Raw genomic sequence first — 26,672 nt, 5'->3', positions numbered from 1 at the left:
AGGTGGGTTTAGGGTCGCAATTTGGGCACTCGGTCTCGAAAAGGTTCTCCATCACTGCCATAGAGTCTCCTCTCCAAAACATCCATCTTCTTGAGGGGTGCTGATCTCTGAACCCTGGAGATGAGCTGTAATTCCAGGGAATTACCTAGAGGCTGGTATCCTGAAACTCTATGGTCAGCATTTCCAGTAAGCAGAAAAGCCTTTACAATTCTTTTTAATTTTTCTCCCAGGATGCTTTGCTCCACTGGTTGCATGGCACCCTACGGGCACGACATTGGCAGAAGTGCAACGGTGCTTGTATCTCAGTATCCGTCCTCTGTTTTCTCAGTTTCAGTGCTCGTGGTAAAGAAAAGGTGGCTGCGACAAGTGCCTGTCCTGCCTATATATGACAGACGCGCTTTTCTTTTTCCTGTGGCTCAGGCAGGAAGAGTCTGTTTCGCCGGTCAGGGCAAGATAGGAGGCGATGCTGTTCCGGAGGCCGTAGCTGAGGCCGGAGTCTTCCCTTCGAAGCATGGCGGCGATGTCGTCGTTATTCTCCTTTGGCCTTAAATGGGAAAAAAAACAGAACAGGTTGTGGGATGTTTTGGCAAGTGACACAGAGCAAGTTCTAGGATTGCCAATCTCAAGGCATGACGAGGAGATCTCCTGGAATTACAACTGATCTCCAGATTACAGAGTCGTAGAATCATAGAGTTGGAAGACACCACCAGGGCCATCAAGTCCAAGCCCCCTGCCATGCAGGAACACACAATCAAAGCATTCCAAACATATGCTGATCCAGCCTTTGTTTAAAAACCTCCAAAGAAGGAGACTCCACCACTCTCCAGGGCAGTGAATTCCTCTGTCGAACAGCCCTGGCAGTCAGAAAGTTCTTCCTAATGTTTAGGTGGAATCTCTTTTCCTGCACCTTGAATCCATTACTCCGTGTCCTAGTCTCTGAGGCAGCAGAAAACAAGCTCGCTCCCTCTTCGACATGGCATCCCTTCAAATATTTACACATAGCTATCATGTCCCCCCTTAACCTTTGCTTCTCCAGACTAAATATCCCCAGCTCCCTAAGCCTCTCTTCATAGGGATGGATTCTAGACCCTTTACCATTTTGGTTTCCCTCCTCTGGACATATTCCAGCTTGTAAATATCCTTCTTAAGCAGATCCCTTGGAGGAAATGGCTGCTCTGGACAGTGAACTCTATGGCATCTCTCTCTCTATCTCTCTCAAGAGAAAAATAATATTCAAGTGGTTGCATCTCTCTCAACCCCATCCAAATCTCCTCCTTAGGACAGCCTTCTGTCCTACACAAGAGGAATTCCATACTCTTCAGTGTAGCATTTTGTGTAGTCAAAGAGGTGGGTTCATTCCCCCCCCCCCCCCACAAACTGATAAGCTGGTTGCAACAAGGTCAGCAAGGAGAAGTCCCCTCTGACAATGAGAAACACTGTATTTACTTAGGGAAAAGAAGCAGCTCACTGTTATCAGCAACTCCTCTGCCTTGGATTGCCAACCTCCAGGCAGGGCCTGGAGATCTGAAAAGACAACCGATCTCCAGACTATAGAGCAGTGATAGCGAACCTTTTCGAGGCCGAGTGCCCAAATTGCAACCCCAAACCCACTTATTTATTGCAAAGTGCCAACATGGCAATTTAACCTAAATACTGAGGTTTTAGTTTAGAAAAAAACGGTTGACTCCAAGGCGTGCGTTACTCGGGAGTAAGGTTGGTGGTAGTTGGAGGCTTTGCTTTGAAGCAATTGTGCTTCTCTTCCAACGGGTGAATCACGACCCTAGGAGGGTTTACTTACAAGCAAGCTCCATTGCCAGCAACCGAGCTTACTCCCAGGTAAAGGATCGTGCTTTAGTTCTTCGCATGAAAATCAGTGGGGTTTAACAGTGCTTAATAGTGCTTAACCTACACTGCTTCCCCAAAACTAGGTCTTAGGTTTAATGCTAATAATCGAGCCCAGCGGCCCAGGCCAGCCTAGATATGTTGGGGGGGGGCAACTCTATTTGCACGTGCCCACAGAGAGAGTTCTGAGTGCCACCTCTGGCACCCGTGCCATAGGTTCGCCACCACTGCTATAGAGGGCACATCCCTTTGAGAAAATATCTGCTTTGGACAGTGGTCTTTCATTTCCCACTCTCAAAATCTGCAGGAATCTCCCCATCTGGAGCTGATAACCCTGAGATGTTCTGAGTCCCAGTGGCACCTCTGTAGATTGCTTAATTGCTAGCTAGCTTAGTTTGATGGTGAACCAGAAAGTGCCATTAAGAAAAAAGACCTAATGGCTTTCTTCCCCACAGAGATTTTCTCTGCTTTGGCTGTCAGTTGTTTGTTGTGGAGCAATCTGTGTGATGTTGAGCTCTCATCGTGTTCCAAGACTTCTCTCCCCATGCTTGGAACGCTGCTTCCCCAAACTGCTTCGCTAGACACTTTTTGGGAACAACAGAGTGCAATGACTTGTCTGAATAGGAAGATGCATGTTTTCCAAGGTCCACGTCAGCACAATTTGACAGCTAGTGTGATGAAGAGCAGCGGACTCCAGTCTGGAGAACTGGGTTGGGTACCCCACTCCTCCACTTGAGCAGCAGACTCTAATCTGGCGAACTGTGTTGGTTTTCTACACAGTGAGAAAAAACTGAAATGGAAGATGGTACATGGAGGGCAGATCTACCCAATTCTTCTCAATGGGACGTAAAGCAGACCTCCCAACAGCTAAGATTCTCTTCTGTGTATCGGTGTAGCTTCAAAGATAGCCACGGTCGTATCTGCCAGGCGGACATGGGGGTCACTTGACCTCAGGCGCCACCTATTACATCACATGGGGGCACAAAATTGCCCCCATGCCCCTCCCGTGGAGAGGCACCCCCGCCTGGTGCTCCCCCCTCCAGCAGGGGGGGCATGTGGGGCCCTTGAGCAGGTGTTGTCCCAGTCGCCATTTTCTCCTGGTACACCTTTGAAGATAGCTCCTCTAAAATGAACCCCCCCCCCAAGGAAAACTGCATATTGCTGGAATTGACAGGACCAGCTGAGTATAACTATGAACTTTTCGGGTGGAAAAGGTACAAGATCAGGCTCTGCGGAGCAAACGTCCTGGGGCAAAATTCAGCAAATGGGGGCAGGGAGAATCCCTTCAGCTGCACACAAAATGTTGGGCGCGAGCAGGGGGTGAAACTGACCAGAGAGCAAAACAGCCAGGCCGAAAAAAGGCTCTTTCCCCCTCTGACCTCTTTGCTGCCTGGAACCCAACCAGCAGCCACCTGTTTTTAAGACTTCCCCCAGACGTCTTATTTTGGGTGTGCGGACTGAGAAGAAGCAGTCACCTCTTTTAAAGACGTCCTTCAGATGTCTTTTTTGAGCTGTGTGGAACAGACCTTATATTGTTCTGTTCTCCTCTCCTCCATTTTATCCTCAAAACAACCCTGCAAATAGGTTAGGCTGCCTGACTCGTCCAAGATTAAGGTGACCAGATTGTCACCTTTTAAAACCGGGACGGGGAGGGCACGCGCGCAGCTGCAGGAGCACACTGCCTTTTGGGGTGCTCCCGTTTCCTGCCCTGTGACAGGCCAGGAAACGGGAGCGCCACAGAAGGCAAAGTCGGTACAGTTAAAAAACCCTGCGGGACACGGGACAGATTGGTTTAAGGCAGGACTGTCCCGCCAAAAGCGGGATGTCTGGTCACCTTATCCAAGATCATCCAGCAAGCTTCCATCGCAGTGTGGGGATTCAAACCTGGTCCTCCCAAATCCTACTTCAACACCCAAACTACTATTCTACATTGACTGGGCACAGCACACTGTGTTCTCGTGTCTGTTTTGCCTCTTAGTATCGGTTGTTCGAAGCAAATAGTACCTCTGTTTATCCTTCCACGTGAATTGTTTGTTGCGCATCACCACGGGCGGCTCTTGGCTCCGGACTTCGTTGTTGCTAGTGTGCTGAGTGAGGCAGGGAGTCGTGAGGACGCAGCAGAGTCCGTCGGAGACTTCTGAATGAGAAATCAAACACAAAACTGAGTCACGAACCGAACCTGCCGACTCTGTGTGTTCTTGTTACACCTCAGCCGTGACGGTGGAGTTCTTCACTGTACAGCAAACCCTGAAAAGGAATTGCAAGGAACAAGATTTTCATCTCATCCTCCGCAGTCAGGGGCAAAATACACGTTAGGCGAAACGCTTGAATGCACGATGTTGGGGATCCATGCCTGTGACGCTACGTTTCACGGTTGGCTCTACATTTCAGTACAGTCAACTCTGAGATACTTCAAAAGGATCTATGTAGTCGGCTTTGTAGGCAAGATTCAGATTAGAATTATTATTATTATGAATATAATAGAGCTGCCTCTCTATCTAGAGTTTCCGTTACAGCCACCTAGGCCAAGGGGCAAGGGAACTCTTCTCCCCTCAAGCCAGAGGGAAGAAAGAGAGGCAAAGGTTCCCAATCACAGACAAAAGTCTTACTCAGAATAAAAGCAGAGTTTATTTCTAAGCCAGCACAGATCCCACCTAAAATGAGAGCTTCCCCGAACTGGTGGAAGGTCCAGGGTTTTTAAAGGGTCTCTTTAGGGTACATCAAAGCAGAGTCACATACGTTGCAAAAGATTTAGGATTGCAACAAATTATCCCGATCAAACATTTGGGTACAAGTTCCCCAAGCAGCGCATTTTCTAAACCAAAGTGAATGTGAGAACAGTTATCTATTGCATCCCTGGCTTGCTCCTGGCTATCCACCTTGTTTATATGGTACTTCTTGTAACAACAGTAAGGTCATCAAGTTCCTGAGAGGCCAGGAAAACATGGACGGGGTGTTAGACATTCAGGTTGTTTATGGCTATCTCTGCATATTGGAAAGGGTTATCTTCCCAATATCTAACAGTAAATTAGCCCTATAGACTGAGGGGCTCCTTGTCTGGGTAATTAACTAAGGAATGTAGTTAGCCTAACCTAAGAGCAGAGGGAGAGATCTATATAAGTAATGCTACTATATTGATATCCTTATATTGTATTTCTTTAAAGCATAATTTCCAGTTCTTCAGCGTTGCTCACAGCTTTACAGATGTTTTGTCAGATTTTAGTCACTTTGGGGGAGGCAGAGAGTTCTTTTGGCATTTAAAGTGTCTTGAAGTGACTTAAGAAATTGGAATAGAGAACCCTGTTCAGAGGAGAGCCAAAATGCTCGCCAGGTTTAATGTTATGCCTTCTGCCTTGTTACATGGCAGATTTAATAAGCAAGAAAAGGCTAAAAGATTGTGCCCATGTAACGATGGCTCAGTTGAATCTCTGGCCCACCAATTACTACACTGTCTCAGATTCAAGGAAATCAGATCCAAGTATGTGAATCTTACTCCTTTACATTTACCCCATCTCCCTGTTTTAATTAGATTACACTGCTTGTTGGACAACCCTGATCCTTCTCTCTATATGACAGTGGCAGACTTTCTCCTGGAAATTACTGAATGCCAGTAGATTTCCTTCGACCTAACATTTATTTTCAGTATTGTATATGCTTTTAAATCCATTTTTATTATTGTTGTACTGTTGTCTATGCCAATAAAGGCTTGCTTCTCGAAAAAAATGGAATAGAGCAGGGGTCCCCAAATGTTTTGAGCCCTTCTGGCCATTTTTGGAATTTTGATACAGAAGCACAGAAGAGTTTGGATTTTTAACTTCTCTTTTCTCAACTGTAAGGAGGCTCAAAACGCCTTTCCCTTCCTCTCCCCACAACAGACATTTTGTGAGGTGGATGGGTCTGAGGGAGTTCTGAGAGAACTGTGACGGGCCCAAGGTCACCCAGCAGGCTTCAATGAGGAGGAGCAGGGAAGCAAAGTACACCAGAGAAGAATCCGCCGCTCATATGGAGGAGTGGGGTGTTGAGCCTGGTTCTCCAGATTAGAGTTCACCGGCTGTTAACCACTGTACCACAAAGGGTTGCGTTCAACCCCAAAATGGCCGTCAGAAGAGGTGGAGCCAACCCCAAAATGGCTGCCACAGGAAGTGGACTCAGACATTTGCAGGAAGCTCAAGCACCGCGGAGAAGAGGGCTAATAGAAAAATACTCTGTGAAACAATCATGAGAGAGAATAAAACACACTGAGATGGCGGTTGCTGCCGAGCAACGTTATCTTAATCTGCACAGCTAATTGGATCTTCTGTGGCCAATCAGAAGCCCTGCTGGGCAAGAAGCCATTCTGGCCCTACCTACCATGTAAAAACACTTGGTGGGCAGTATTTCCCATCTCTGGGATGGAAAATACTTGGAGATTTTGGGGATAGAGCCCCGGGAGCAGTGGTGGGATCCAAAAATTTTAGTAACAGGTTCCCATGGTGGTGGGATTCAAACAGTGGCATAGCGCCAATGGGGCTGGGCGGGGCACGATGGGGGCATGGCTGGGCATTCCAGGGGCGGGGCGTTAATAATTTCTCTGTTACTGTAAAAAACTCTTACTGTAAAAAAAGTTCCTAATTTCCAGCTGGCATCTTTCTGGCCATAATTTAAACTCATCATAGCAAGTCCTATCGTCTACTGCCAACAGAAACAACTACTTCTCCTCTAATTGACTGCCTGTCAAATACTTAATACTTTCAAATACTTAATTTTGCTTCTAGAAATCAAAAGAAGGAGACTTTCCTTAAACAAGGAACTTGACCATATTTCTAAAACATGTTTTTAAAACAGCCCAACAGGGAGAATTATCCCGTTTTCTACCTTCGCTAACCAGCCACATAGGAAACAACAGGACTTTATGATTGTTGGACCTAATGGAATTTCTAACGGAAAAGCAGACCCAATTAGTAACCCCCTCTCGGCACACACAAATAATTAGTAACCCACTCTTAGGAACTGGTAAGAACCTGATGGATCCCACCTCTGCCCGGGAGGGTGAATTCTGGAGAAGGGCATTCCTCAGCTGGGTACAATGCCCATTGAGTTTACCCTCCAAAGCAGCCATTTTCTCCAGAAGAACCGATCCCTTTAGTCTGGAGAACGATTGTGACAGTTGGAAATCTCCAGGTTCTACCTGGAGGTTGGTAAGTCTAGTGGGCATCCCTACTCTGGAAGCCCTGGAGTAGAGGTTTCTTTCTGATAATTGTTTTTCCACAATACCAACAATTAGAATTGCTTCTCTGAGTCTCATTTTGGAGAAATCTGAACATTCCTGTTTTATGGAGCTGCTTCATTGTCGGCATCAGCATCTATCGGGTGGTTTTGTTATTGAGTCTTAAACAGTCAGAACAAAACAGTCTTTCCACCCAGCTAATCTAGCTGTTGACTGCCAGACGCCTTCCACAGCTTCACGAATTCCACTGCCAAGCTGCGTAGCCAACAGTTTCAAACTGCGCCAAAGCAAGAATTTCTCATTTTGTCCTTTAATTGCTGGCAACGCTCTGCAGAAAAGCGATATAAATAACCAGCATCGTTTGTTTCTTCTCTGGCGGTATGGAACCGTGTACCGTTTTCTTTCTCGCTCTTTGTCGGCTGGCAGCATTCTGAGAAGAGTCTTGGCTCGTAGGCAAATGTTGTGGCTTCACACCATTTAAAATGGTTGAGAAATTAATTGACAAATGGAAGTGTCGTGTTTCCTTTGCAGACTTTCTTGGGGGAAAGGCAATCTCTGGCTGCGTTTTTCTTTCATTCTCATTGTTCTAAGGAGCCTACGCCACTATTCAAAACCAAGGGTGCCTTCTCAGTTCAACAGGTTCAGGCTGTCAAGAGAGGGAGCTAGGAGCCCGAAGTCGCAGGGGTCTGGATTACCCTGCAATGCAAGCAGTGGCGTAGCGCCCAGGGGACAGGGGGCGTCTGGCACTGGATGCGCACCTGTGTGGGGGCGTGGAGGGCATTCCGGGGGTGGGCGTGGCGTGGCAGAGGCACAGTTCCCCCTCACGTTGGCTCTGAATGCAAGAATGTGTTTTTCTGAGGCATGGGTTTTCAATGTGGTGCCATTGGCACCATGGTGCCCACCCAGTGTTTTTAGCAACTGAGTGGGGGTAGGTCAGGCTGTTGCCCAGCAGAGCTTTGGATTTGCCACCAGTGGCACTGCCACTCCAGTATTTTTAAATTCTCTATCATCCCTCCTTCTCGGCATATTTTTAAACACCTGACAGTCAGAATGTTCCCCCTGTTTTACATCAGAGTATCAATATGATGCTTGCAGAATTTCCCGGGAAAAGCAGAGACAATTTCTACCGTGGTTAAATCCTGATTATCCTCAAGGAAAGTGCCGACACATCCAATCTACGAAGACTGTTTTTGCATCTTTGACGAGGGATGCAAAGGTCTTTCGGGGCAGAAACACCTCTGATTCCCATTTGGGAATTCTTTTTTGGGGGTGGGGAGCTTCTCGCAACCTTTTCATACCATTTTAAAAAGAGCTCCTCTTCCACCCTTTTTGTGTTTTCCCATTGCACAGTGTAGTCGAAATATTCACAAGGGAGCAGGCATGGGGAAAGGGGAAATGGCCATGCCAACCAGCTGGTGACTTTTGTGCCATTCCATGTAGCAATGTATCTGCAAAGGGACTGCCTCTCCCCATATTGCCCCAGTAGGCCCCTCCGCTCCTCAGAGGAGGACCTACTTGTGATCCCTGGCCCAAAAATGATCAGGCTGGCCTCAACGAGGAACAGGGCCTTTTCAGCCGTGGCCCCTACCTGGTGGAACAGGCTCCCTAGGGAGATCAGGGCCCTGCAGGACTTACAGAGTTTCCGCAGGGCCTGCAAGACGGACCTGTTCCACCAGGTATTTGGCCAGCCTGGTTAAAAATACATCTACCATGTCATCTGGCCTCCGGTGGGCACAAGAGGGGGGGGGAGGGGGTAGCCAGACGCCATCCACATTTTTAAATGGGTTCTGTTTTATGTAATTAATATTTAAATTATGTTTTAATGTCTGTTTTAACCTTGTTGTAAACCTCCCTGAGCCCTCAGGGGGAGGGCGGTGTATAAAATTAATAAATGAAATGAAATATACATCCTGTTAAAACTAATGCAGTGTGGTTGGATGATATGCATCAGCGCACATGCAATCAAATATAGATTTGATACCCACAAGTATCACTGTTTTCATTGGGATGAATATTTGGGGTCATCTCCATTCCATCCCAGCTAGTCAGTAAGCCCTCACTGGAGTTGACATATAGCCAGATTTGACTGGCTACAAGGGATCATATTATCGTCTTATTCACTAGGTCATCCCTGAGTGGCTGGGACTTAAACAGCAAGGAAGTCTGAAGTCCTCGGTATAGCGCAGAAAGAAGCAACAGCGCATTTTTTTCCAGCTCTGTAATTTGGGATTTGATCGTCTTTGAGAGATTCTAGCCAAACAGGGATCACATAATGATGGCCATGGCATTTTTGAAATCTGGGAAGGAATATGTTTTGCAAGCGAATCTGTCTTACCTGAGTAGTGAGTCACAAGGTCCTCAAGACACTGAAAAGTTTGCCGGGGAGAGATATAATACCAGTTGTTGGGCAGGCGGAAGATTCTGTAATGTTTCACCTGCACGTGTCGAACTGACAAGGAGTATAAACCTAGAGAGATGAGGGCATAACGTTACGTAAATTACCTCAGCATGCAGCTAACTGAAGCAAAATGAATATTCGTTCTGAGAGGCCTATGAGCAGTTCAGACTTTTGAATGTTTTGTTAGTGTTCCAAGCATCTCTCTGTTTTACAGTGCTTTAATTCTTACAGTAAGAGCCCCATGGCACAGAGTAGTATGCTGCAGTACTGCAGTCAAAGATCTGCTCATAACCTGAGTTCGATCCTAACAGAAGTCGAGTTCAGGTAGCCGGCTCAAGTAGACTAAGCCTACCATCCTTCTGAGGCCGGTGACATGAGTACCCAGCTTGCTGGGGGTGAAGTGTGGACAGCTATGCATAGGGTAGGCAATAGCAAACCACTCCATATAGTCTGCCTAGTAAACATTGTGATGTCATGTTACCCCATTTGTTAGTAATGACCCGGTGCTTGTACAGGGGACTACATCTACCTAACTGTTATATCGAAAAACACATTTATTTATTATTATTGCATTTGGGAATTATAAAAGAGAATAAGAGTTTCGATTTATACCTTCCCCCCTTTCTCTCCTACAAGGCGACTCAAAGGGTCTTACAATCTTTTTTCCCTCCTCCCCCAACAACAAACACCCTGTGAGGTGGGTAGGGCTAAGAGAGTTCCAAAAAGCTGTGACTAGCCCAAGGTCACCCAGCTGGCGTCTGTTGGAGCGCACAGGCTAATCTAGTTCCCCAGATAAGTCTCCACAGCTCAAGTGGCAGAGCAGGGAATCAAACCCGGTTCTCCAGATTAGGTGGGTAACCGTGACCAGTTACTTGGCTTAAGATGGTACTAATTGTCTTTAAACTGTTCCTAGAAAAAAGATCATGACCGAAACAGATCAACCCGAGTCAAATGTCGAACGTTCGTACCTTTCGTTGTTTCACTCTTTCTAATCATGAAAGAACCGGTCTTCGTGTTGGGAAGCTGCAGGAGTTCTTCTGCTTTTTCTCTTCCCAGACCTTCAAACAACCAGCTGTGCAGGGAGGTAACAAAAAGGGCACAGATGACATTAGAGGCCTGTTTTGCTCAGTGTGGAGGTCTTTCACATTACCTGCCACCTGGTCCTTTTAACTAGAGCCTTGTGTGTGTGTGTGGGGGGGGGGCACCGGGGTCCTTCTCCCACTGAGCCACGGGCCCTCTTCAAAGCATTCTCATCCCAGGACATCAACCTCTGTAGTGTTATCCCAGCACCAGGCCTGGGGGAGCCGTGCCTGTTTTATAAATCCTGGGTTCTTTTCTCCAGATTCTCGGAAACTAGCTGAGTTCTCAACAATTTTATTGGGAAAAAAACAGAAAACAATAAAACGTTCTAGTACCAGTGGTGGGATCCAAAAATTTTAGTAACAGGTTCCCATGGTGGTGGGATTCAAACTGTGGCGTAGCACCAATGGGGCTGGACGGGGCATGATGGGGGCGTGGCCGGGCATTCCGGGGGCTGGGCATTCCTGGGCGTGGCTGTGGCAAGGATGCAACCATTGCGCCGGTCCTTGGCAGGAAACGAATGCACGCAGGCGCAGGCTGCCACGCACGCCTGTGCAGCTCCTGCTAGACTGCTTCAAGTTCTGCGCGCTACTGCTGAGAGGAGGGGCGTAACTAAGGCAAAAATCACGTGGCAAAATCACCCATTAGTAACCCCCTCTCGGCACACACAAATAATTAGTAACCTACTCTTGGGGACCTGTGAGAACCTGCTGGATCCCACCTCTGTCTAATACAGATATTTCTCAGCTAAATAGCACCGTTCCTGCAGGCTTGTCTCAACCCCCTGAGCTTAGAGATGCTCCCTCTAGCTCAGCCTGGATCTGAATCCACCTTCCTTTGTTCCTTCATTCCCAGGAAAACTTCATTTCCTGCCATGAGGTAATCTAGCCTTTGATGTACGGACGGTGTGGTTACTGGCTTTCTTTTGGGTAATTTCCACACCCTTTTGGTTCTTCACTAGATTGTCAGGCTAGTCAGACTTCCTGATACTGTAGTGGAGTAACTTCATCACAAGAGTTGCCCCTCATTTTTTTTAGCAAAGAGCATCCCATGCTTCCCAGTCTACCCATGTGATACAAAGATTGGGAATATCCTCACCCGTGGTAAACTTTTGCCACACAGTCTTCTGGGATATAATTTTCGTGACCCGTAGCAAGAGAACGGGCTCTCCACCAGCCTCCTTCACTGTAAAAGAAAAAAAATTCCATCAAATGCATTGTAGTCTTGGTTGTACGATGCACGTCGTGATAAAATATAGCCTGAAAGTCAAGGATTCGGGCCATGAAATCTGATATAAAGATGTGGGATGATGGTGATCGTTAGTGAAAGACTTCCTCTTTCCACCTGAGTTAAAAAAAAACTTTCTAAACAGTCAAGTTAATGAGATTTCCTGTTTCCAGATGATGTAATATCTCCCTCGCCTCCTCTTCATCAGGCTATGTTGGTTGAATATCGGCTTGTTGGTCTCTGCCAGAGAATCACCAGGCGTGATGCTGCAGTGTGCATAAAAAAACTAAATGCCCTCATATGTTTCTGCCCTTAAAGAAAGTTTGTTTTTTCCTGTAAGAATTTAGGACTTTCATGATGTTCCACAGGAGAGCCCTGCTGGTTCAGACCAACGGTGGGCCTTTCCCCACTTACTTTCTGCTGTGCGCTACTTTGGCCAAGTAGCGTGGGGTCCCGCGACACTCCCCACTACAGGGGTGGCGAGAACGCAGCTGCCCCTATGCTGCCGCTGTCGCACCCCCTCAGCACGTGTCATTCCTGGCGCTCTTCAAAACGGCGCCTTTTGATGACCCCGCGCAGAGTGCGGGGTCGTGGGGAAGCCCGGGCACGTGCCAGAAATGATGCACGCAGTGAGTAGCACGAAGCGACAGTGGTAGAAGGAAAAGTGGGGAAAGGCCCAGTGGCCAACCGAATGCCCACAAAAGACCCACAAACTGGGGCACAAATGGCCAAGCTTCCCCTGATGGGGCCCCTTAGCAACCGACTTTCCCATGTAACTTGCCTCTGAAAGTGGAGGTTCCATTAGCCATTAATGACCCCCAACTTCTGTGAATTTGTCTAATCCCCTTTCATCACCAGTAAAGTAGTGGCTGCCAACTCAGGTGGCAGAGCGGGGAATCAAGCCCAGTTCCTCCAGATTACAGTACACCTGCTCTTAACCACTACGCCAGTGCTGCTCCCTGAGGTGGGACTCGATCCCTAACTGTTGACCATGTTAACATCTCAGACCAAGAATGTAATAAGACCAACATGTGGGACAGTGATACTGATATAACACGGGTACCAGGCCAGGGAGGACCGCTCTGTTAAATAGGGTCATTTGGAACAGATATATGGGAAGGATTACATGAAGAGAATTCAGCTAATTTTTCGTGAGTAAAATTGGTCCACGAAATACCCATATGTTCAATGGAACCTTAAGATAATTTTTTTTAAAGGAACAAACTTTAAGAGCCTGTGTGACGCAAGTGTTGGGCTAGGATCTGGGAATCCTTTGTTCTAGTTCCCACTCTGCCATGGAAGTTTCCTGGGTTTATTTATTATTTTATTATTATCTAATTTAGTTCCTTTGGGGTCGTTTCCCCACTTACCATTGACCACCCTTTGTTGCGCGCTACTCTCAGCGCGCATCATTTCGGGCATGCTCCTGGACTTCCCCATGGGGTCATCAAAAAGCGCCATTTTGAGGAGCGCCAGGAATGGCGCACGCTGAGGGGGCGCGAGAGCGGCAGCGTTGGGGCAGCTGCGTTGTCACCGCCCCTGTAGTGGGGAGTGCTGCAGGACCCCGCGCTACTTGGCGAGAGTAGCGCGCAGCAGATGATAAGTGGGGAAATGACCTGGGTCAGTTACCATGCAAATCTTCAGAGGAAGAGCATGTTTTTTTTTTAAAAAAAGGTAAATACTTACTCTGATATCACACGTAGTTTCTCCCCAACTTGAAATATAGGTTGACCTATATCCGGGGTGGGATAGTCATAGAGAACAGCAAGAAAGTCACTCCGTTGGCCTTAACAACAAACAAATGAACAAAAGCTATATGGTGGGTAGTTGAGATACCTATACAGCAAAGGTTTACGGTAGCCCCGTACATCTCAATAAAATATATTAAAGGATTGTTTATTTAAAGCATTTTTAAGCCACCTTCCTCTTCCACACACCAACTTAGGGTCCCTAAGGTGGTGAACAGTAAAAACATCAAAACAAGATTAAAAACAGATATAAATGCATAAACTTCTGTAAATGCTCTCTGAAGATGGGACAGATGAACTACTGCCTGTACACATGCCTTCTCTGTGGTGGCCCCGACCTCATCAGGAGGTCAGGAAGGATCCATGCTTCTGGCAATTCAAAAACTATGCAAAATAGAATTTTTTTCAGGAGCCTATTTTTAGAAAGGCAACAGGGCTACATCATAGACCGATCCAGGAAAATGTACTGACATAATACCATGTTGTGCCTTGTTTAATATGTGTTTCCTGCTTATGCATTGTTCAACAATTCCTCCGTTCCAAATTTCCTACTACATTGCTTATTATTGATTGTAGTGCTCCAGGTGCACCTGGAGATCTTCAACTCTTACAGTTAATCTCCAGGCAGCCAAGATCAGTTTCTTTGGAGGAAATGCCTATTTTGGAGGGTGGACTTTATGGCATTATGCCCTATTGAAACTCCTCCCCGCTTCCCAGAGGTGTAGCTAGGGAAAATGGAGCCCGGTACAAAATCAAAGGTGCAGCCCCCATCTCCTATTAGCTCTCATTGGAAACAATGGGAGAGGGGGCACCCCCTTTGGGTGTCCATAACTTTGGACCCCCCTGAACCAAACTTGACCAAACCTGGGTGGTATCATCAAGAGAGTCTCCTGAAAACTCCTTGAAATTTTTGGTGCTGCTAGCCTAAAAACGGCAACCCCTGCAGGCCAAAAACAGAAAAACACTAAAAATACAAAACCCCCACAAACCTGAATTTTTGCGCCCCCCCGGCACACGCCCGGTGCAACACGCAGCCCCTGGTCCCCTTGTAGCTCCGCATCTGCCCCCTCCTCATGCTTCACACCCAAAGAAGACCCTTCTTTCACTTATCCTTGCTGACAAAAATCGTGAAATCACTTCTTATGTTGCCAAATTTGGATGGGTGTAGATAATATTAAGGAAGCTGATGGAAATCATATTTAAGGTCTTAATTTTATATATATTATATATATATATATATATATATAGATAGATAGATAGATAGATAGTGTGTGTGTAAGTGTATAGATAGACACACACCTGAGAGAGAGGAATTTATATATACATATACACACTCAAGGTTTTATTACTAATTTTATAAGATATTTTAAAATTATTATTTAAAACTATCCAGAGAGGATTTGGTAATAATTTTTGAAAATTTTATATATTTTAGTTTAAAAGTATTTTTACTTCAGATTTAAAAGTACTTTTTACTCCACATTACATAGAGCTGGCAATCTTATTGATTGCACTGATTTACATTGTGTGTATCTGCCCCCAGTCTTGGTGAGAAAGTTCTCCCTACGTCTGTCCCTTGAGAATCCATTTACCTTTTAAAATTTGGGATGCTAAGGAACGAATCGGGAACCCACTGCATACACAGCGTGCACTCGACTGCTGAGCCACAACTTTTGTTTTGTTTTGTTCTATAGTGCTGGCGTGGGTGCTAAACGGCATTAGGAGATTGCTTGCTGATCTCCCTCATATCGCATCAACGGAGCATATTTATCTCTCCAATAGCTCAAAAATAGTTTTGCAGCTTAAATATAGTACACAGGGGGAAACGCAAACCACAGGAAGTTAGACAAATCAAGGTCAGCTTCCTGAGCAGTTAGTTGGCTTATAGTTAGCTGATAGGCTGGATACCTCTTGGGTTGATGGGTTCGTGGACCAAGTGTGCAGCTGTGCTGAACTCAGAAAACCTGGGCACCTTGGTCATAAAGCAAAATCGGTTTACATGTCCCCTTGGTCGTCTGTACACGTTTTCTCTGGTTTTGGAGGTATGGGGGTAGGAATGAAATCAGGGAGAGGGACTATTTTTCTGTGGATGTGGAAAACTTTTGCCCTGACCTGGATAGCCCACGCTTGTCCGGTTTCGCTCTTGGAAGTCAAGCAAGGTTGCCTCTGGGCAGCACTTGGATGGGAGGCTACTGAGGAAGTTAGGCAGACAATGGTAGACCACTCGGGGTCTCCACAAGTTGGCTGTGACTTCATGGCACTTTCCCCTGGAAAGTTTTGATACCCTCCTTGGAATGTCCAGGTAAAGGATCCCAGGTAGCGCAGGAGGAAATAGCCCCTGCTTGTGGGTCTAGCTCCCAGTTGTCCTATTTACAGTTCCACCTGTCTCTAAGGTCGATTCCGCACTTGGGTTATCGACCTAAGTTTGAGCTGCGTTCGACCTAAGTGCTCCGCACAACCACTGGGATTGACATGGTTTTGTACCAGCTTCGCTCCGTGTAACGGTCAAATTTCTGACTCCAGTTGGGAACAACTACTTTTTCAGGGAACCACGCTCGAACTCAGCTCGATTCCAGTAGAGTGTGGAATCTCTAGTGCCAGGAGTCCCCCATTCAGCCAATCACAGCTGAGTGTTTCGAGACATGCGATACAGCTGGCCAATCAAAAAAAGCATGCACCTTAGATCCCTCCATTTCCTGTGGCAGTTTTTTTTATAACGTGTGTGGGGATAGACGGAACATGGCCGTAGAACAGTAGCCAATCGGAACGGAGCGGCGAAGAGGCACAGGATGATTCCGCCCTCTGAGCTGGGATCAAGCTGGTTGCAGTGGGGAACAACAATGGTTTAGACCTAGGTTAGTACCCTTCTCAGGGAACTGGGTCGAACCTATTTTACTCATGTGCGGAATCGCCCTAACTCAGGTCCTATCAACTGCTGAGAACCCCCTACACAGTGCAATGAAAGAAGGCTTAAATCCTTCCCCTGTGCTGTTTCACTGCCTAAGATGTCCCCATTTTTTTTCTCCACTGGAGAAACATACACGTGGCTAGGGCTGTTACCTCTTTCGTGAGCAACCCTTGGGACACTTTGTTGGGCAGAGCCTCATGGGGCAATATGAGTGTGGAGTTTCATACAAATGTGAGAGTGCCCAGTGATGTCAGTTCCTGTTACACCCCCAGCCATGACATCATGTCATCATGGGACACTCCTGCCCTCTACATTTTCCTGCCCTCTACATTTTCCTCCAGAAGCTATTGCTGGTAAAGAGCAGACTGGGTTGTACTTGAGCCTCCCCAGGAAGTTCTGGGGTCCTTTAATTTGACAGGCGGACTAGTCTGGCTCCCTTTTTGACCCACAAGTTTTGGTCAAATCCAGGATCAGTAGGTGTGAGCCAGCCATTTCTTGGAGTTTCCCACTCTCACTTTCTTTGGGTCTTTTCTTTTTTCTTTATTTTTGGACCTTTTGTATTCTCCTTCACCCCCCCCCCCTTTTTTTTTACTGGATCTGCAGCATCATTTTTAACTGAAGGATTATAAAAACTTTTAAAAAAACGACAAGCAACAGAGGATGGAAGGAGGAGTTCTTTGAAAACAGCAACCCCGTTTATGAATGTTTACCCCAGTTGCACACATAGACTGGCCAAATAGTTTGGAGGAGAGTCTTGATTTGAATTGGACCACCAAAATCCCGGAAATCAAAGTTTCAGCAAAGAGCTCCCAATGCCTGTCCGTAAGGCAGAACCAGGGCTGGACCCATAAGCAGTATAATATATAGTGAGGCCCTGGGAGATCATGAAAAGCAATGGCAAGTAGAACTTGGGGAGTATGTGTGGAACCAACAGTACCAAGCTAGTCAGCCCACCTGCTCAGCCCACCTGGCTACTGTTCTGACCATGTTCCAGTCTAAAACTGGACACTGGAGCAGGCTGGAGGTTGGCATCAAATGGGCCCTATGCAGCATCCCCTAACATAGAGCTGACCAGACTGTCCAGCTTTGAATGGCTGGGACAGTCCCTGGCACCAGAGATTCACACAATTTACTGGAATCCCAGCTGAGTCCCGCGTGGTTCCCTGAAAAAAATAGTAGTTCCCAATTGGAGTCCCGATTTTTTGGGAGGCTGCCGCGCTGCCTTCTGGGGGGGGTGCAAGGCAGGTGCGGCCAACCCTCTGCGCTTGTGACGCAGGAACACTGACCTTCTGGGGTGCTGCCGTTTCCCGCTGCCTAAGGCGGGTCGAACTACAGCATGGCCTTAAGCTGGTGTGCTTCTCTTGACTCTTGTATATTCTACCATCCCGGCTCACAAAGGTGACCATCTGGTCACCTTACCCTAACACCATGTCAAGTTTAAGGACAGGCTGAGCCATCCTGGACTTCGTTCAACTCTGCTCCTGCCCCAAACTCTCTGGGGAGTTTGGGCGCGGGATGCAGCTGGGGAGGGGCCATACACCCCGGGTAGCAAATCAGAGTAGAGAGTACTGAGTCTGATGGACCAATGGGATGACTCAGGATTGGAGAGGAGCCATGCTAATTCAGGAGCTCAGGACATGGGGGGAGGTTCCAAGCTCAGTCCTCACAACAGCAAATTGCAGGCTTCTTAAGGACGGAAAACTTTGGGCATTGCATCGGGCGGCCTCAGTGAGTAGGGGGCTTAGGGTTCCCACTTTTTGGTGGGTTGCTGTTAAGTCAGCTGTAACTTGACAGCACATTTTATAACCAAAACTGTCTGCCAGAGGGAATTGAGTCCACTACTGGAATAAAGATGTGAGATCGAGAGATGCAATTGTACCTCTGTGTTCTGCATTGGTTAGACCTCACCTGAAATATGGTGTACAGTTCTGGACACCACAGTTCGAGAAGGATATTGACAAGCTGGAACAGGTCCAGAGGAGGGCAACTAAAATGGTAAAATGTTTGGAATCCATGCCCCAGAGAGACTTAGGAAGCTGGGTATGTTTAGTGTGGTAAAGAGAAGGTTAAGAGGTGACATGATAGCCATGTTTAGATATTTGAAGGGATGTCATGTTGGTGAGGGAGCAAGCTTGTTTTCTGTTGCTACAGAGACTAGGACCAGGAGTCATGGGTTCCAGGGGAAGGGGAAAAAATCCACCTAAACATCAGGAAAAACTTCCTGACAGTAAGGGCTGTTCAACAGTGGAATGCACTACCACAGAGTGTGGTAGAGTCTCCTTCTTTGGAGGTTTTTAAACAGAGGCTGGATGGGCATCTGTCAGGAGTGCTTTGATTGTGTGTTCCTGTATTGCAGGTGGTTGGACTTGATGGCTATTGGGGTCTCTTCCAACTCCATGATTATATGATCTGACCCAGATGTTTGCCTTTCTGTTGAAATACAACTTAGTTATAGCTGGGTCTGGCCACCGTTTAATAGCAAGGAAGAACTCTGTTACTTAGATGAAAAAAAATCTGCTTGAAAGAAGAACACCAACTATAATTATTCTATAATACATTTTCCTAACTAACTGTTCAAAATGAACTAATGGGGGTGTTTGAAACCTTTTCCCCACCTTCATTTAATTTGTAATGTCTGTAAACAAAATGACACGTAAGTGTCACCACAAATCCTCTCCTCAGGCCAAACGGGGGTACTGATTTCCTAATGACAGGGACTGGAAAATAGGAAGAGTTCCTAGTTAATGGAATAATTGAGATTTGCAGAAAATGTCGAGATGGGTTTAAATTATGGTTGGGAAAGTTCTGATTAGATATTAGGAAAAATCTTTTTACAGGAAGAGCTGTGCAACAGTGGAATCAGCCCCCTGGGAAGTGGTGAGTTTCCCCTCACTGACAGTCTTTGAGCTGCGCTGAACAAACACTTTTTTGGGATGCTCTAGGCCAGGGGTGTCTAGCTCTGGCCCCAGAGGTGGGATCCAGCAGGTTCTCACAGGTTCCTGGGAGTAGGTTACTAATTATTTGTGTGTGCCGAGAGGGGGTTACTAATAGGTGATTTTTTTGCCGTGATTTTGCCTTGGTTAAGCCTCCTCTCAGCAGTAGCTGGGACTGGCACAGCTAGATCCTTGCCACAGCCCTTGGGAATGCCCCGCCCAGATGCCCAGCCTGCGCCCCCCATGGAGTGCCCGCCCAGCCCCATTGGCACTACGCCACAGTTTGAATCCCACCACCATGGGAACCTGTTACTAAAATTTTTGGATCCCACCACTGTCTGGCCCTCTTGATGTTCATGGACTACAGTTCCCATCAGCCCCTGCCAGTGGGCAGAGTTGGATGCTCCTGTTCTAGGCTGAGGGCCAGCGTGGGACACTCCTGTTCTAGGCTGATTCTGCACTGAGCAAGGGGTTGGACTAGATGGCCTCTATGGGCTCTTCCAAATCTGTGATTCTGTGGGTCAGTGAGGATTAGAAAGGGTAGGGTAGAAGAGAAAGATCTGTGGAAGATTATGAGTAGCACATGAAGTTACCTTGCATTCTCTGGGGTGGAGAGAGACCAAGACATGGGAAAGCTACTCTAGGGAGCAGTCTTGATTGATCTGGTTATAAAGGCCTGATTGTCCTGACATGAATGCAGAGGTGGGATCCAGCAGGTTCTCACAGGTTCCCGAGAGTAGGTTACTAATTATTTGTGTGTGCCGAGAGGGGGTTACTAATGGGTGATTTTGCCACGTGGTTTTTGCCTTAGTTACGCCCCTTCTCTCAGCAGTAGCTCACAGAACTTGAAGCAGTCTAGCAGGAGGGGCACCCGTGGCATGTGTGGCAGCCTAGCCTGCGTGCAATGGATTCCCCATGGAGACCCGGTAGCACAGCTGACTTGCATCCTTGACACAGCCCCATCCAGGAATGACCCGCCCCCAGAATTCCCGGCCATGCCCCCATCATGCCCTGCCCAGCCCCATTGGCGCTACACCACAGTTTGAATCCCACCACCATGGGAACCTGTTCTTAAAATTTTTTATCCCACCACTGCTGATGAGCCCCCCCCCCCCGCCGCCTTCTTCAAACCCCCTCCTCCCCAGGCTCCATCCCAAAATCTCCAGCTATTTCCCAACGAGAGCTGCCAGCTTTACCTGAGATTAACCTCTGGTAGTTTTTGATGTGCTTGAGATGGCTGGAAGTTGCCTCCTGCAATATCAAACCATTGGCCTACCATCTGACTCTCCAGGGTCTCACCTCGTGATCGTTTGTTTGTTTGTTTGCTTGCTTGCTTGCTTGTTTTTTTAATTTTTACCCTGCCCATCCCCGAGGGGCTCAGGGTGGCAATTCAACAATCTAAATCTCAATTCAAACAACCATAAAATCCTAAAACAGCATCAGCACTAATACAATCTAACAACAGTTTAAAATAGGCAAGGCAAGATGGCGACTTAAAAACCTTAAATAACCCTTCAGTAACCCCCGGGAGGCCGATGAAACAGGTGTCAGCCCGGCTGGCCTTCAAGAAAAGCCCGGGGGAATAGCTTCCGTCTTACAGGCCCTGCGGAAATCATTGAAGTCCCGCAGGGCCCTGATCTCAATTGGGAGCATAATCCACCAGGTAGGGGCCAGGACAGAGTAGGCCCTGGCCCTAGTTGAGGCCAGCCAGATTTTTGGGGGGCCAGAGATTACTAATAGGTTCTTCTCTGAGGAGCAGAGGGACCTAATTGGGCAATATAAGGAAAGGCAGTCCCTAAGGTTCGCATGTATTGTTCACATGTATTACCAGAGCTTGGTCCACCTTCGTTATGCCAATGATTCAGGATGGAACCGGCTCTGGGAGGCAGCTGCAGTGTAACACTCTGCCATGTGTATGGGCCCTACGGGGACCTGGAGCACACTACCTTGGGAGCCTGTAGAATTCAAATTGTTCCACGGACTGGAAGACCGGCAAAATGAAAGTGCCCCAGTGCTCCTGCTTGTTGTCTATTACTACCTTAAGCCCAAGCATTAGGGACCAGTGTGGCAACCTCTATTTCTTTTTTTGGAGGGTTAAGAAAGGGTTTTCGGGGCACATTTTAAATAACTTAGCTGGAGGCCTTGGACAAGTTGTATTGAAGTTTTGCCAGGATGACTGTGCACCACCAAAAGCCCTTGGGGCCGATCTGGTCAGCCTGATGTATTGTTCACATGTATTACCAGAGCTTTTTAACTGGAGATGCCAATGATTGAATCTGGGACATTCTTCATGAAAAACATGCACTGAACCACTGACACATCACCTTTTCCCAATTTCCAGCTTACAAATGAACCAGAATATACCCCGACCCCTAGAATCTAGGGATGGTGGAGACTTATGCAGACTCTTTGTTCCACCATTGTACCCTGTAAATCTTTTTTATGCGTGTCAAACTGTCGAACAGATGTAAGGTTTCCAACTCTGGCTTTGGAAATTCTTGGAGACTTGGGGGTGGAGCCTAGGGAAGACAGACTTTGGGAAGGGGCAGGAGCCCATCAGTGCTGTGTTGCTGTAGAACCAGGGGCGTACTGCCCAGGGGGACATATGGGGTCAAATGTCCCTGGGCTGTGGCCATTTAGTCACGTGGGGGGCAGAAAATCATCCCCATACCATTCCTCCTTCCCCTTGGGTCCATACACTGACTTTAAGACAAGTTTGTGGTGGAGGAGGGTGGCCCCCCATATGGGGGGTGGGCTCAGATTTTGCGCCGGGATACATTTTCCCCGGACATGCCTCTGCGTAGAGCTCACCATCTGAAGCCACCGTTTTCTCCAGGATCTCTGTGGTCTGGAGATCGGTTGTAATTCTGGGAGGTCTCCAAGCTTCACGTGAAGGTGGTAATCCTAAACTTACATTTCAACTCATGCCTAGTTCTGTTTCTCTTTCTCCCTCCTCCTCCTGAGTCTTAGTTTAAGTGTACTTACCCAACTGCCACGGCACTTGCGCCTCCGGGCTGGGTCTTGTTGTTCTCACAGTGTTCCCCATCGAGTTCCCCATTTTCCCCACCACTTCCTTCGCAGAACTAACTTCAGTGCTGCAGTCGCAGAGACATAAAGGACAACCTCTGGTTAGCACCTGGTTCGCCGGAGCGTAAAAAACCCCAACCCACGCTGAATCAGAAACATTAATTTTGCATTCAGGTTGGGGGAAATCTGACATGTTGCGCCCATCGGAGTGGCAGCAAACCACAGCCAGGGACGTTGCTAAGAATTGCTGCATGCATCAAAAGTTTCCATTGCCCCTGCCTCGGCTCAATAGGAAGTGGCAGTCAAATCGTGAATGTATATAAATACACAAACAATTTCTGGCCTCCGGGGATGTGGTTGTGACGCAGTTGCCAAACCCTAGCTTGTCCATGGGGGCCTTCCCTGTACCTCATGTGCCCTCTTCTTTCCCTTCCCCATCTCCATATGTGAAGCACCTCCCCCTCCCATATTTCCTTGTCTGCACACAGTTTGCCAACTCCAAGTTGGGAAATTCTTGGAGATTTAGCGGGTGGAATCTAGGTATGGGGAGATTGAAGGAGGGGAAGGATTTTGGCGAGTATAATTTATGTATGTGTATGGAGAGACTGAGGGAGCTTGGTTAAGGTGACCAGATGGTCACCTTGTAACCCGGGACGGGGGTAGGCGGACTGTCTTGCAGCGCGCATACTTGCACGCAACCATGAGGAGCACACTGCCTTCACAGAGCTGCCGTTTCCAGCTTGAAACGGCGGCAGCACTAAAGAGCAGTGCTCCTGAAGGCAGCGTCTTGCTATCATCCAACCTCCCCAAAATCGGGACAATGGAAGGAGACCCGAGGAATGGCAGGAAGGACAAATTGTCTTGAGAAGGCGGGACTGTCCCGCCAAAAGCAGGATGGCTGGTCAGCCTAAGCTTGGTATGCTCCGTTTGGTGAAGAGAAGGTTAAGAGGTGACATAATAGCCATGTTTGAAGGGATGTCATGTTGGTGAGGGAGCAAGCTTTGTACAGTTTCTCAGGGGAAAGCAGATAGTCTAGCGTGTTTTTTTAAATTCTGCACTGTGTGGTCAAAATAGCATTTTAACATAGATAAGGAAAAGACCTGAAAAGGATACATGAGAAAAAAGAGAGAGGCTGAGAAACGAGAAGCAGCTCCAGAGAGAACAAGAAACTGTTTTTTAATGGGAAGATATTGAAGCAAATTTGCTCAGAGAGCCTCTCATTAGGTTGTGGGGTTTGTGACCATGTTTAGTGTTTTCTAAGCATAAGCATTTTATTGTCATTGTGCACGCACAACAAAATTTACAGCAGCATTCCTCGAGGCACACAATTTCAGACTCATACCCCATCCTCACTTTCCCCTTCTTCCACCCATCCCTACACAGCCCCAAACACATCAACACGAAGCCGCGGAGTTCAGCATAGCCACAGCTCTAGAGTAGAAGCTGTCTCTAAGCCTCTTTGTCCTAGTTTTGATAGACCTGTATCGTCTGCCGGATGGTAACAGTTCAAAAAGAGAGTGTGCTGGATGAGATGGGTCTCTCAGAATATTTTGGGCTTTCTTTAGGCTTTGGGAATTATAGAGTTCTTCCAAGGAGGGGAGAGGGCAGCCGATAATCCTCTGTGCAGTAGTGATCACCTTTTGGAGCGTCTTCCTATCTGCCACTGTGCAACTTGAGAACCATACACAGATGCAGTAGGTTAAGACACTCTCTGTAGCACAGCGGTAAAAGGACACCAGGAGTTTTCCATTCAGTTGTTGTTTCCTTAAAAGTCTCAGCTAGTACAGTCTTTGCTGGGCCTCCTTAACCACCGGGGCAGTCTGTACGCCCCAGGTCAAGTCCTCTTTAATCATGACGCCCAGAAATTTAAAACTAGCCACCCGCTCTACTTGATCTCCATTTGTGAACTAGACCTCCAAGGAAGACTCTGCAGAGGAAAGCAATGGCACGCCACCTTCGCTTTCCACTTGCCTTTCCTGGGGTGGACATAAATTGGCTACGACTTGAAATCTGGATATTGGGAAGGGAGGCTTCCAAGGAAGACTCTGACGAGGAAGGCTGTGGCAAACCACCTTTGCTTCTCATTTGCCTTAAAAGCCTCTCCTGGGGTTGCCATAAGTTGGCTACAACACACACACACACACACACACACACACACACACACACACACACACACACACACACACACACGACCAGCTGAATCCTGTCTCCTCCTTTCTCTGACCTCTTGTTTCATCACTTCCACTGCTGGGAAGGGAGGAAAATGCTTGATGCAATGAGCTGTGTGAAAGGATTAGTTCCCTTATCCCTTTTGTTCCAAAACATATGACTCCCACTCAAACTGGTCTTTTAAACTTGAGTAAGCCTGACCTGGACGGCCCAGGCCAGTCCGATCTCGTCAGACCTTGGACGCCTAGCAGAGTTGGTCCTTTGTTTTTGGATAGGAGACCGCCAAGGAGGTCCAGGGTCACTAGGCAGGGATAGGAAATGGCAAACCACCTCTGGACATCCCTTGCCTTGGAAGCCCTGTGAGGTTGCCACCCTGACCTGGATGGTCCAGGCCAGCCCAATCTCATCAGATCTCAGAAGCTAAGCAGGATTGGTCTCAATTAGCACTTGGATGAGGAACCACCAAGTAAGTTCAACTCACAACACAGAGGCAGGCAATGGCAAACCACCTCTGAAAACCCTGCAGAGGTACCATCAGTTGACTGTGACTTGATGGCACTTCCTACCACCAAACCAACAAGACTGCCTTTGCCAAATCCAGTTTGGCCTTAGGTAGGTCTTTGGTAAAATGTAGAATCCTCAGACATGAATGCCCCTGATATCATTTCTCCAGGCAATCACATCACCATTTGACCGTTGTGAGTTTTCTGGGCTGCAGGGCCGTGGCCTGGTAGTTTTTGCTCCTCACATTTTGCCTGCACCTATGGCTGGCATCTTCAGAGGCACGTCCTGGTGAGATGTGTTTCTCTCTGTGGCACATCTCACCGTGACATGCCTCTGAAGATGCCAGCCGTAGATGCGGCGAAACGTTAAGAGGAAAAACTACCAGACCACGGCCACGCGGCCCGGAAAACCTGCAACAGCCAGTTGATTTTGGTTGTGAAAGCCAGCACTTCAGTACTTGCCTTTACTGAAGAGAGATTTAGAAGGCGTGAGGGAACCCCTCTGCCCGAGATGCAGGAGAGAAAAATCTTACCTTCCCTTCAGATGCTAAGTCTAATGGCACCTCTTTCTCTGACAGGATCCAGTTTGCACGCTGCGCAATCTGCAGAAGGGAAAGCAGGTTCGGATGCAGCTGGCCAAATGCGTCTTTTGGGAAGTTCACGCTATCATGTAGAACAACTCTTGCTAAACAAAACCACACATGCTTCCTGTGTGAGAAATAAGGAAGGGCTCAAAGTCCTTGCATAAGACCCGGCTTCTGCTGCTACTGACTTGCTGGGCTGCGAGGAGGATCTGGGGGGGACGGGACATTTTGCTCAGTGTCCGGCGTCTTCAGATGAGGGTGTGAGCCATAGATACGGCTGTCCAAAAAGCCACACAAGGGAATGTTCCTTGCAGAACAACCTTTGCATTTGACGGCTTTTCCTGCAACAGCCTTTTCTTGTTTATGCATTCTTCGTTTTTGTTTCTCACGGTTGCTCGAAGGGGCTCGAGACAACCTGTTGTCGTGGTGTCAGTGCACAGGCTGCCTGGAGCTCATAAAAGGGTTGCCAACTCCAGACAGGGAAATTCCCAAATGTTTGGGGGCAGTTCCGGGGGAGGATTGGGCTTGAGGAGGAGAAGAAGCTGTGCAGGGATGAGAAGTGGCAGAGTCCCATTTGCTCCAAGGGAACTCACCTCTGCAGTCTTGAAATCCATTGTGATTTTGGGAGAACTTCAGGCCCCAACTAAGGATGCCAAGATGTCAGGTGTTTATACTTACAAAACAATATGCTGTGCAAAACAATATGAAAAATAAGGAGGAAAACAATGTTTTTCTCAACCTAAACACTATATATGTTTTATGTATATATGTATACACCCTGTTTCCCTGAATATAAGACATCCTCGGAAAATAAGACGTAGTAGAGGTTTTGCTGAAGTGCGAAATATAAGGCATCCCCCAAAAGTAAGACGTAGCAAAGTTTTTGTTTGGAAGCATGCCCGACAAACAGAACACAGAAATATAAAGGCGATCCCCTGAAAAGGAAATAAGGAGACATAGGAGTGTAACCCCTCAGCTTGTGGGTTCTGTGGGGCAGTACTTGGAAGGAGTTGCAAAGAACCAAATTAAAACAAAACAGTTTACTTC

General features: G+C 47.4%; 2 protein-coding genes across 2 annotated transcripts in view; one reads left to right on the top strand and one right to left on the bottom strand.

Moving 5' to 3' along the window:
- Positions 1–26,672, top strand: part of TG (thyroglobulin) — a 188,198-nt gene that overhangs the window by 106,302 nt on the left and 55,224 nt on the right. The gene's annotated exons all lie outside the window — the stretch shown is intronic.
- On the bottom strand, positions 8–25,668 carry SLA (Src like adaptor). The gene is made up of 8 exons (XM_048508051.1): positions 25,575–25,668; positions 22,328–22,437; positions 13,440–13,539; positions 11,625–11,711; positions 10,415–10,518; positions 9,384–9,515; positions 3,847–3,979; positions 8–544 (listed from the first exon to the last, which is right to left on the bottom strand). The coding sequence occupies exons 2-8, from the start codon at positions 22,398–22,400 to the stop codon at positions 331–333; spliced, it is 843 nt and encodes a 280-aa protein (XP_048364008.1). The 5' UTR covers positions 22,401–22,437; positions 25,575–25,668; the 3' UTR covers positions 8–330.

Source organism: Sphaerodactylus townsendi, linkage group LG09 (genome assembly GCF_021028975.2).
Source record: "Sphaerodactylus townsendi isolate TG3544 linkage group LG09, MPM_Stown_v2.3, whole genome shotgun sequence".
Lineage (NCBI taxonomy): Eukaryota > Metazoa > Chordata > Lepidosauria > Squamata > Sphaerodactylidae > Sphaerodactylus > Sphaerodactylus townsendi.
This window is presented reverse-complemented; position numbering and strand designations above follow the sequence as displayed.

What these genes read in the sequence shown, in the direction of transcription:
- SLA (XM_048508051.1), bottom strand. Translation starts at nt 22,400, where the DNA reads ATGGGGAACTCGATGGGGAACACTGTGAGAACAACAAGACCCAGCCCG. An exon ending in GTGGCAAAAGTTTACCACGG is followed by an intron (nt 10,519 to 11,624) that starts GTGAGGATATTC and finishes CTCCCTGCACAG; the next exon opens with CTGGTTGTTTGAAGGTCTGG. An exon ending in AAAGAGTGAAACAACGAAAG is followed by an intron (nt 9,516 to 10,414) that starts GTACGAACGTTC and finishes TCATCTCTCTAG; the next exon opens with GTTTATACTCCTTGTCAGTT.